The sequence below is a fragment of the Carassius carassius genome, chromosome 15, assembly GCF_963082965.1.
Source record: "Carassius carassius chromosome 15, fCarCar2.1, whole genome shotgun sequence".
In the NCBI taxonomy this organism is placed as follows: domain Eukaryota; kingdom Metazoa; phylum Chordata; class Actinopteri; order Cypriniformes; family Cyprinidae; genus Carassius; species Carassius carassius.
The window spans coordinates 20,725,561-20,736,646 of record NC_081769.1 but is presented as its reverse complement, the minus strand read 5'-3'; the positions used below and the strand labels follow the sequence as shown (position 1 = coordinate 20,736,646).

Genomic DNA, 11,086 nt, shown 5'->3' with positions numbered 1-11,086 from the left:
AAAATATGAATAGCTCCGATTTAAAGAAATTCTTTTTTTTTTTTTTATTCCCTTTGTATACAATGGTGTTGCAGAGAAAGGTTTAGGGTGTGCACAGGTGTGTTGATGGGACATGGCTGCAGGCTCAGTGAACTAGGGGTAATAACATATTACATCATGTTCAGAGACGGGTGTATCTGATCTCATACGTGCACTAACAGCACATCTGGAATGCACATTTGCATGCAACCCCTTCTTCTGCCGCAAACTGAAGATATGCAAATTATGCCCTGTGACGCAAATCACACCCTCAGATTTTTTTCCCCCGCCATAGATTAAAGAAAAACAATGGTGACGTTGTATTGCATTTTATTGTACAATTTACATGTATAAAAAAAAAGGATGTCCTGATCTGGTGAGCTGGAAAAAATTAAGAAAACGGCAAGCAAAAACTGATGTTTTTTAAATTACCAAATGGTTGTAGTGGCTGCATTAACTTGTACTTGTATTGTAAAAAAAAAAATAATAATAATATAATAATAATTATATATATATATATATATATATATATAACCTTGAAATGGTAGTTTTAATAAAGAAAAAAGGGATTGGGTGTTGATGGTCAGAGTTTGGTCCATATCCAATGGCTTAAGATTCGGTGACAGGCTTCAGGGTCGGAGTCCAGAGGTCATGCAGGTTTAGGAGCGGGTGTATTTGCCCCAGATGTGCAGCATGAATACAGATGCGATAAAGAGCAGACTCATCACCAAAACTGGAACCGGACCACTGCAACAAGACAGAACCAGGAATAGATGGAACCACTGCCAAATCATTCTTATGAACATTAAAAAAAAAAACAGCAGTAAGACAGAGGGATCCCTAGTGGAGGACATAGAGACTAAATTCAGTATCTATTTCTCACATTTCATTTACAATATGTAATAAAATAAATAAAAAAAGACTGGCACAAATGTCCTCCCAGTGGGCCAATCAGGACTGCTCGTCTTGATCATGTGATAGAAGATGAGTTAATTAGGATTCTAAACGCTGGTGAGTTGGATACTGTTAACGAGCTAGTTGGAAAATGTGGGGCTTTATTAAAGCAGGAACTGACCATCCCTTGGGTCACTAGGCAGCCGTGTAACCATGCCGACTGAAGGGCCACCCCTCAGGCTTTAATTGATGTGACCTTTACTGAGGGAACTTTAATTAAGCTCAAAACACAGACCCACACACAAAACCTTAAAAGTGAAAAATACTTCACACACAACTCCACACAGACTCTCCTACTCTAAGAGACTCTTGACTGTAAATACGGTCACAGTCGACTCCCTCAAATCTATTATGATATGGTTGGCTTATTTGTTTGTACGCAATGAACAGATGTAACGTTACCGATCTAGAACAGCAACCTTAAAAACAAGCACAAATGGCAGCAAAGGAAGACACTATTATAGAAGTTGGTTGCATTGAGAGAATGGCTCTAATTACAGCACACACACATGAACACAGCTGTAGGAGGGAAACGGCAGGGGAGACATCAAATAAAGACGGAAGTTGAGCCCATGAGGCCAATTTCCTGTCGTTAAAATTTCATGTTTATCCTTATAAATGCTAAACCTCTCAGAACCCTCTGCCCCTCCCTTCCGTGTCACTTCCTGTTGAGCTGAGGGGATGAATTAAAAATGAGCATCTGTGTTGGTTCTTTGCACATTAAGTATCTCAAATTGTAACCTTTGCTTATTTTGTCTTTAAGCAATAAAAATATGTCTGATATGATTTCATTGCTAGTAGATGTTTTCCCACACACAGCTGTTTGTTAAAAAAAAATAAAACCATAATTGCTAGCAATAAAAAGGGGGGAAAAATACTGTATGAGAGCATTACATATCAAAATACGATTTTATTACAAAAAAAGCACTGAATAAAAATCTGAAAAAGAAAACTGTCCAACATCTAAAGAAATGACTTTGTAATTAACAATTTTTATCTGAATTGGCTGGTTGTACCTGAATTTTTTTTTTATTTCTGCAATCTATTTTCAAATACATGCAAATGAAGAACTGAATAATAATGGTGCCTCAGAAGTAAATTAATTAGGAAAACCTACATTTAATAATAATAATAATAATAATAACTCTTATTCAAGTACATAAACTATTCAAAAGTTTTTTTTTTATGTTTTAAATGTCTTATGCTCACAAAGTCTGCATTTAAAAGTAATAATAATATTGTGAAACATTATACCAAGTAAAATAATACATTTCCATTTAATTGGATTAAAAATAACTTTCTACAGTCAAATTTTAGAATGGAATTTATTCCTCTGATGGCAAAGGTGAACGATGTTTCAGAAGTCACTGAAATACACTGATTTGTTGTTGCTTAATATTTTTGTGGTAACAAGATACATTTGTTTTCCATAGGATTTCAAGTTTAAAGCATGTTTGGTTTAAAAAAAAAAAAAAAAAAAAAAAAAAAAAGGATTTTTCTTTTTTAGAAACAAAAAACCTCTCAATCTTTGAAACTGTAGTGTAAATTTTTTTCTTCGATTTTTAGAATATGTTGTTGTATCTCTGAGTGGACAGTATTTTAATCATTCTGTATTGTGTGTAGGGATGTCCAGATCCGATCACGTGATCGGAAATCGGGCCCGATCGCGTGGTTTCAGACTCGATCGGAATCGGACGTTACCTCCCGATCAGGAGGATCGTTTGTTATGCGGTGGCACAGAGTTAGACCCTTTTGACTCCTCACAGAAACAGCGACGCGTGCGACATGACATCACTTTGTTTTCAAGAGCTGGTGTGAATAAATATAGATTCAAACTCAAAGAGACATGATAGTTTGCGCATGACCTGATATTTCATTCGGACCCAGGATACAGCGAGATGAACATCACAGAGCGCTAAACTCTCATGCAGTGTGTGTTTCATTCATACTCGAAGCCGGAGCGCGCTCTCGCGCTGATATCAGGATATTCCTAATATGGACAAAAGCGTCCAGCTATGCTGTGCTGCTCACAGGAAAACAGAAACTTATGCAAACACGAAGACGTTAATATACGATTACGACAATAAATTGTTCTTCAAGTCATCTCCGGCAGGTGATAAATAAAGTATGAACAATGCAGTGCTGATTGACATAGTATTACAGTATAGAAACTATTCTGCATTATTATGTGATAAACAGTGTTTGTAGTATATAAACAAATCATTATTATTTGTTATTGTCCAGCATTTATAGATTTCTAAGCCAATTAAAAAATAGAAATTAGAGAAAAAATAAAGTTGCCTATAATACCAGTCAGAAGTTTTTGAACAGTAAGCTTGTTAAGGTTTTTTTTTTTATTTATTTTTTTTTTTTTTTTTAAGAAGTCCCTTCTATTTACCAAGCCTGCATTTATTTGATCCAAAGTACAGCAAAACAGTAAGATTGAAATATTTTTACTAGCCTATTTAAAATAGCTGTTTTATATTTGAATATATTTCAAAATGTAATTTATTGAAGATCCTGGATCTGTTTTTTCGCTCTTCTTTATTCTTTTTTTATGTATTATAGAAGTATCGGATCGGGACTCGGTATCGGCAGATACTCAAAATCAAATGACTCTGACTCGAGGACAAAAAAACCTGATCGGGACATCCCTAATTGTGTGTGAATATGAATCCTCACACTTTAAGTCCTGGTGAGTCCTCAGTATAAAAGCGCCACATCCCTCCTGTGCCCGCCGATGCTGTGGATCGGCCTCCACTGCGTGCAGCACTGCTAGGGGCCTTCCTGATGAAATCAACAACAATAAAAAAAATCTCTGCTTAAATATACAGGACAAATCAAAGTGTCAGAGATTACCAAACACTCACTAATCAGTGCAGCTAAATCAATGAAATCAACCCCTGATGATGTCGAATTTGCAGGACAAAACACTGATTAGGGCCTCAACTTCTGACTTGTCTAAAACAATATCTTTCAGGTCTGCTGATCAAATCACAAAAACACAAAGAAAAGCTCTTTGATCCAGCCTGATGGTGTATTAAGGCCCAAACCAAACTCTTGCGAGGTCCTTTCTTACCTCTGTCGGGCTGAGGTGCCGGCGGTGCGGGGGGCCACGGTCTTACTCGGGGACCGGCTGGAGGCCCCAACATTTGTTGCACTAGATGCGGGTCCAGGCTGAATAGAGGGACAAACAGAGGATGTAGTAAATCAAGTGCATTTATTGTCAAAACAAACACCTTAGCTAATATGTTTCACCAATATACCATTTATTAAGTATATATAAATAAACTTTAACGCAAGCACAATACATTTTCATTAAAAGCTTCTAGAAAAGATATAGATCAACAGATGTTCAAACGGCAAAATAATGCACATAGGTTCTATATTATAAGCTGGTATTCAGACTGAGACCGCGAGTCAGATTTAGACTGTAGAGCTGGTGTGGGGGTCGAACTTAAAAGAGCCACGTCTCTCATACAACTGCAGCTAGCGAGCGAATGAAGCCTACAAACTTAATACATCTACTAGCATATAACTAAATACTATTCAAAACTGCAATTCCAGTAGTTGAAACTCAAATCTAAGTAGCTGCAAAGCAAGTAAATTGGCAGAACTAAGTTAAGTACAGTTAACGTGTGCCAGTAACGGTAACGTTATGTTACTACTGAGCTAACGTATCACATAGCAATCCAGATATAACTGTAACGTTAAGTACGCGCAAACTACTTATTATTTGTTACTATTTGTTATTAATTACTTACCATTTTGTTCAATAGTATATATTTCAGGAGTCTGTGGAGAAAAGAGTGAATCTAGCTGACAGCCTCTTGCTGAACTCCAGCCGATCCTGACCACTAACAAGAGACAGCCTGTTGATGACGTTTCACTGAAAAGGCCACGACAGCTACAGAAAGGACCCATATAGGTGCCAGTTATGTGCCTGACTGGAACTGTGATCCCTCACGTTACTTTTTAACACTTTTGGGATGGTTTCTGAACCTAGATTTGACATACAAAGTCAAAACAGGTAATAAAAAAACAGAATATTTTCAGTAAAAGTAGCCTAGCTTCAGAATTTCATTTGGGAAAACTCAAAGGCGGTTCAATGGAATTCAGTGACGTGTTATGTGCGATGGATGATGTGTACAGAGTAGGGTAGACATTTTGGCTCAATCAGGAAGCCGGTTTCACGAAATTGCGAACTTTGAGGCTGCTGAGTATTAGTGTCAGTAATTGTAAGAGTACAGGTGAGTGCGTTGTCATCACGATATTTTTAAACATATTGTCTGGTTGTTAACTAACACTGTAAGCACAATTTGATTAACATTAAATATGATGTTACAGTGTTACTACTTGGTGTGTAGCAGGGTAACGTTATATACGTTACTGAGTCTAGATTTATATTTTACTAATATAACATGACATTGAGAATGAATATTGATGTTTTTCAGCTCTGAACTGACGTGTCCCACTTGTTTATAGATACCTGCAGACATTTAACGTTGCAGGACTGTTATAACATTTGTGACCCTGGAGCACAAAACCTCTTAAGTAGCAAGGGTATATTTGTAGCAATAGCCAACAATACATTGTGTGGGTCAAAATATTACAAATATTACACCCTTATGACTGGTTTTGTGGTCCAGGGTCACATACATACATACATATATACATACATACATACATATATACATACACACATATATATATATATATATATATATATATATATATATATATATATGAATGTAATGGAGCTTATGATAGATTGTGACCCAGTGACATGAACAGAGACGTGTGTTCTGGCCTGTTGTAACAACACAGTGGCATGAAATACTTGGTTAATCATCTGATGAAATCATTGTTAACTTTTATCTGTTTTTAAGTAATTTAAAAAAATCATAAAGTTTTCTTTTAAGAGCTTATTTATAATGATTGGTATAAAAAAAAAGAAATGTCTTCATCTAGATCACTAGGATTTCTATACAGCAGCAACTGGAAAGTCTAGTTTCTTTGTCTCAAGCTTAAAAATAAGGTGTATTGTTCATTTGACCTCCTTTTGACTCAGGACAGGATGGTTCGTGTGGTGTTCCTGCACCCTGATCTGGGTATAGGTGGAGCTGAGCGTCTGGTGGTGGATGCAGCTGTAGCTCTGCGCTCTCGTGGATGCAGCGTTCAGATCTGGACTGCACACTATGACCCCCAGCACTGCTTCTCTGAGACGCTCTCACCTGACCTGCCTGTGGTGTGTGTGGGCGACTGGCTGCCCACCAGCGTGTTCGGTTATTTCCACGCTCTCTGTGCATACCTGCGCATGATCTATGTAACTCTCGTCCTTGTGCTCTTTAGTGGGGAGGAGTTCGATGTTGTCTTCTGTGATCAGGTAACTACTAATGCTACTAGCACTAACTACTAATTATCAGTGTTATTTTTTGGTATTAAAGTATTTATTCATATTTTGTATCATCTATCATTTTAATATTTTCAGTAAAAAATGTAAATGTTTTTTTTTGTACATGATTTTTTATTTTTTTTTTCTATTTAGCTTTATTGTTTATTGCACTTTTAGTCATTTTCGGTATTAAAACTTATTTATTTTAGGTAGTTGCCACAGCAACATTTCATCCAACATTTTATTTTATTTCAGCCTAACAGCACTTCTCTTTTTTTTTAGTGGTGGACTTTAATAAAGTACTGAGAAACATTTCCAAACATATTATCTAACTTTTACTCCTCAAATGTTCCTCGTTAATTTGAACTGAAGATATCTAGACCTACTCTAAAGCATTGCAGTGATTTTTTTTATGTATGAAAGAATCATTTTTTTTTTTTTTTTTTTTTGGATGAACTGTTTGTATAGGTTTACAAACTTGAAATTATTTTATTATGTGAGAAGAACGAGCTAAGTAATGCATTTTAAATTTACATTTGTGCATTTGTGCAACACTTTTTTTTTCGGTTTATGCATTCACTGGGAATCAAACCCATGACCTTGGTGTTGCTAGCACCATGCTGTACAGTTTGAGCTACAGAAAAGCCATCAAGAGACATAATATATGACCAGACTATAAAAGATGCCGTAGACATTGGTCAAATCAACAGTTTATCAGACCACAGACTGCTTTGATTGAGCAGTCAGAATCAACAGAATCGTTCTCCTCACAACCACAAGGGTTCATTTTGTCTGCTCATCTCTCCCTTCTTTCAGGTTTCAGCATGTATACCCTTTTTGCGTTTGGCACGCCACAGAAAGAAAGTCCTATTCTACTGTCATTTCCCTGACCAACTACTGACACAGCGTCGCTCGGCTCTGAAGCACATATATCGAGGCCCCATCGACTGGTTCGAGGAACTGACCACAGGCATGGCTGATCGCATTTTGGTCAACAGCCAGTTCACTGCAGGAGTCTTCAAACAGACGTTCCCCAAACTGGCTGAGATTCAAACCGACGTCCTTTATCCCTCTCTGAACTCGTCAGCTTTTGATGTTGAAGTAGAGGGCCTCAGTGGACTGCTCCCTGAGGGGCGGAGCCTCACCTTTCTGTCAATCAACCGTTATGAACGCAAAAAGAACCTGCCATTGGCGCTACAAGCGTTAGCGGCCCTGAAAGAGCGTCTGTCTCCAGGGGAATGGGAGCACGTGCACCTCGTGATGGCGGGGGGTTATGACGAGCGAGTGGTTGAGAATGTAGAGCACTATGAAGAGTTGCGCTCACTAGCGTCCTCTCTAGGCCTGGAGGACCACGTCACCTTCCTGCGCTCCTTCTCAGACAAACAAAAACTGTCTTTGCTGTACAGCAGCACTTGTGTACTGTACACTCCAAGCAATGAACATTTTGGCATCGTCCCCATTGAGGCCATGTACTCACGTTGCCCAGTTATTGCGGTCAACTCTGGTGGACCGCTAGAGTCTGTGGCCCATGGCGAAACAGGCTTCCTTTGCAAACCCACCCCTGAGTGCTTCTCCGAAGCCATGCAGAAGTTTGTTATGGACCCTAAACTCAAGCAGTGTATGGGACAGGCTGGAAGAGAGCGAGTACAGAAGCGCTTCTCGTTGCAGGCCTTCACCGAACAGCTCTACAGTCACATCATAAACCTTACCCAATAACCAAATATGACATCATAAAGGCCATTCTGCTTTGGATCAGCACACATCGGATGCATTCAGCCAGTCCGGTTGCCATGGTGGGACTAATGAAAGTATGTCATCTCTAATGATAGAAAAGAGCAGTGGGAGTTAACATGGCTTAAGAGTTCAATGCAAGCCTTGAAGAATGTGGTGCACCCATCTGACCGAGAGGTTAATGAATTATTGCGTGCCAGCCACATTGATCAAGCATGTCACAGCGAGACCTGAGGACCGTATATGTGTATTTTTTTTTTTTATGCCATAGGCCTATTAGAGAGTTTCTCGGGTAGAAATCGATCGAGAAGTTTTCTGTGCCCTGCTCTGTTTGCCAGTGTCTCTGCTTTTGTGTAGTGATAACAATGGAAGGTGTTAAGAGTTATTAAAGTCTCAAACTAAAGATGTTTGTTTGAGTAGAAAAAGAAAAAAAGTTTTCCTAGGACACTGAAGGTCATATGCTGTATTGGGTTTAAAGGGTTGTTACGGACTCTGTATCTCCTCGTGCTATTGATACGAGACCAAAGCCCTGATTAAATGAGATGCTGCTTTGTGACTGTGTTGTTTGTCTTTGTCTCTTGGAACTTTTATTTTTGTATATATTGGATATAAGACCTGAGAAAACAGTGGCCTGTTTACATTTCCAGAATTAAGAACAGATCACTGTTGTGTTAACATTTCTATTGTAATTTCATTTGACAAACCGTTTTATACTTTGAGCAGAGTATCCCAAAACACCAGTTATAAACCAAATAAATGGATAGTTCACTCAAAAATGACATCCTGGAATCGTTTACTCAACCTCATGTCATTCCTAATCCTGCATGACTTTCTTTCATCTACAAAACACAAATATCTTTTTAAAAATTTTTCTGTACATACAGTGAAATACATGTTTTGGACTTTTTACAAAATATATTTTATTTTGTGTTCCACAGAAGAAAGAAAATCATTCAGGTTTGGAATGATATTATTGAAATGGATAATGATGCTGTGTGAATTTAACATTTAAATTGCTGTGTTTTTTTTTACCTGTGTGACCGCATTGTTCATAACAAGAATGTGTTCTATAATGCCAAAGATTTGTTTTCAAAACGCTCTGCATCCATAGATGTCCATAAATCATTTTAATATGATCAAAGTAATTGCATTTCAGGATTTTGGAAGTTGTAAACACTGAATGTTCTTCAAGCACCCCACTTTCTTTTTTTATTTTTAATTTTTAATTTTTTTTTGTAATGCATTTACATGACTCTTAAAATCTACTGGTAAACTCTTAATCCATATCCAGTAAACTCTTAAAGTTTACTGGATCTACATCAAGAATAAGGCTTTGGGGAAAATCCCAATTTATACGTGATAGGGATTTATAGTTGTTATAAAAATAAAATGCCATTTTAATGATTTCCAACACTTTTCCATGTTTAGAAATCAAATTCTTTAAAATGAAACAATAGATTATTGAGGAGACATAATAAAGTAAGAAATATATAGATTTTTAGTTGTTTTAGCTTATGTTAAAACAAATGTTTTTCTTATTTTAAATCATTTTGAGCCCCCCTTGGATGTTTGCTAAGGCCTCCTACTTGGGAACCACTGCTCTGCTTTAAACAGCCTGTCCACACATGAATTTATCAATATCTGCGATAACCTCAGTGCACTTGGGCTCGCATGCTAAATTAATAAGGTGGTGGGGGGGTTTAAATAGGTTTTAATTCTGTATCGCAGACGGTCAGATGTATTACCTCTCTAGTGTCACATCTGTTTTGTTGGCAGTTTGGGAGCAGTTTTTGTTGCTTTTCCTCATTAACACGCTATGCGTTAAAGATGAGGACCTTATTTTTAGCCGTGCACTGATTGGGTTTTAATCATAACATAAAAAGAGGGGTTATGGGGCCAGCGAACATGTAAATCAAGTGGGCACAATAACAAGGTCAGAATGCACAACCTTACACATTCTCACTGTGTTAGAGCTAAAGATATGTGGAGATGATTGTTGAATAGGTAAATGGAGGAAAGTCCTAGCTTTCGTAGTGCAGATATGATGGACATGACCTGTAATTAATTGTTTTCATCAAGCCTGCACTTGAGAATACAATGAGCAAGACATATTGAGCTTCATATTGTTTGCTGCAGACACATGAATTAAACTATTGGCAATACATTTTCTCTAAACTGGCTCTGAAATGGAGCAGAAAGATATGCAGATTTCCTTCATTAATATTGACTGAGATATTTGCTTGAGACGCATGACACTAATTTCCAGTTGAGTTCGTATTTGCTGACCAGAGGTAAATGAGCAGTTGTTTGGTAGAGAATGTGTTGAAAGAGGAAACAGGAATAATATCTTGCCCCTGATGGAAACACACAGACAGGAATATCTCTTGACTGTTTTGTGTGACATATTAGTTTACAACCATTTGTATTCATAGCCTGTCTTTTAGCGTTTTCTTATATAAAACGCTTGCAAATTATGATTTCAGATTTTACAGCTTCGATAAAATATTCCTGCACATTAGCATATATCTGGTGGGGATTATTGGTGTGCTGTGAGGGGTGGGTTTTGATTTACATCTGTGGTGTAAAGCAAATAAAAATCTTACTCCGTTTTTAAAATGGCAATCAATAACGTCCCTCAGTGGCAAGTTATGAGCAAAATGATAGCCTCAGTAAAACCAATTATTTATCGCTAAAGATAAAGAGATGTTACATGTCAAATTTATAATAGACAACAGCCCCATGCTGGACGCTTAGAAAATGTCATTTCTATGCAGTTAAAGGCTATTGGTATTTCATAACTAGTGTTAAAGAGTATAAATGTTATATCAAATACACAAGGGACCAGTGTTATTCAGATAAAAGTGGCTTTGTGGAACACAGAAGCTTTGGGTATCATCAGTTTTGGCCTCCTTGTTTTAAGAGTTTTGTATTATATATTGAAAGTTTATTTTTCCTAACCCATGTTGTGCACTGGCTGCTGTTTAGAAG

The 11,086-nt window shown here is 37.3% G+C and overlaps 2 protein-coding genes across 2 annotated transcripts; one reads left to right on the top strand and one right to left on the bottom strand.

Annotated features, from left to right (window-relative positions):
• Nucleotides 1-549: 549 nt before the first annotated feature.
• LOC132158494 (protein transport protein Sec61 subunit beta-like) lies at nucleotides 550-4,880 on the bottom strand. The gene is made up of 4 exons (XM_059567927.1): nucleotides 4,737-4,880; nucleotides 4,052-4,149; nucleotides 3,655-3,759; nucleotides 550-765 (listed from the first exon to the last, which is right to left on the bottom strand). Exons 1-4 carry the CDS (start codon nucleotides 4,737-4,739, stop codon nucleotides 678-680), a joined length of 294 nt encoding a protein of 97 aa, XP_059423910.1. The 5' UTR covers nucleotides 4,740-4,880; the 3' UTR covers nucleotides 550-677.
• A 163-nt stretch (nucleotides 4,881-5,043) lies between these two features.
• LOC132158492 (alpha-1,3/1,6-mannosyltransferase ALG2-like) lies at nucleotides 5,044-8,654 on the top strand. The gene is made up of 3 exons (XM_059567926.1): nucleotides 5,044-5,233; nucleotides 6,044-6,358; nucleotides 7,184-8,654. The coding sequence occupies exons 2-3, from the start codon at nucleotides 6,050-6,052 to the stop codon at nucleotides 8,081-8,083; spliced, it is 1,209 nt and encodes a 402-aa protein (XP_059423909.1). The 5' UTR covers nucleotides 5,044-5,233; nucleotides 6,044-6,049; the 3' UTR covers nucleotides 8,084-8,654.
• Nucleotides 8,655-11,086: the final 2,432 nt, after the last annotated feature.

Coding starts and splice junctions, on each gene's coding strand:
- LOC132158494 (XM_059567927.1), bottom strand. Junction 3,760..4,051: donor GGCACCTCAGCCCGACAGAG/GTAAGAAAGGAC, acceptor TGATTTCATCAG/GAAGGCCCCTAGCAGTGCTG. Junction 766..3,654: donor GACTCACCAGGACTTAAAGT/GTGAGGATTCAT, acceptor GTCTTGTTGCAG/TGGTCCGGTTCCAGTTTTGG.
- LOC132158492 (XM_059567926.1), top strand. CDS start 6,050: ATGGTTCGTGTGGTGTTCCTGCACCCTGATCTGGGTATAGGTGGAGCT. Junction 6,359..7,183: donor ATGTTGTCTTCTGTGATCAG/GTAACTACTAAT, acceptor CCCTTCTTTCAG/GTTTCAGCATGTATACCCTT.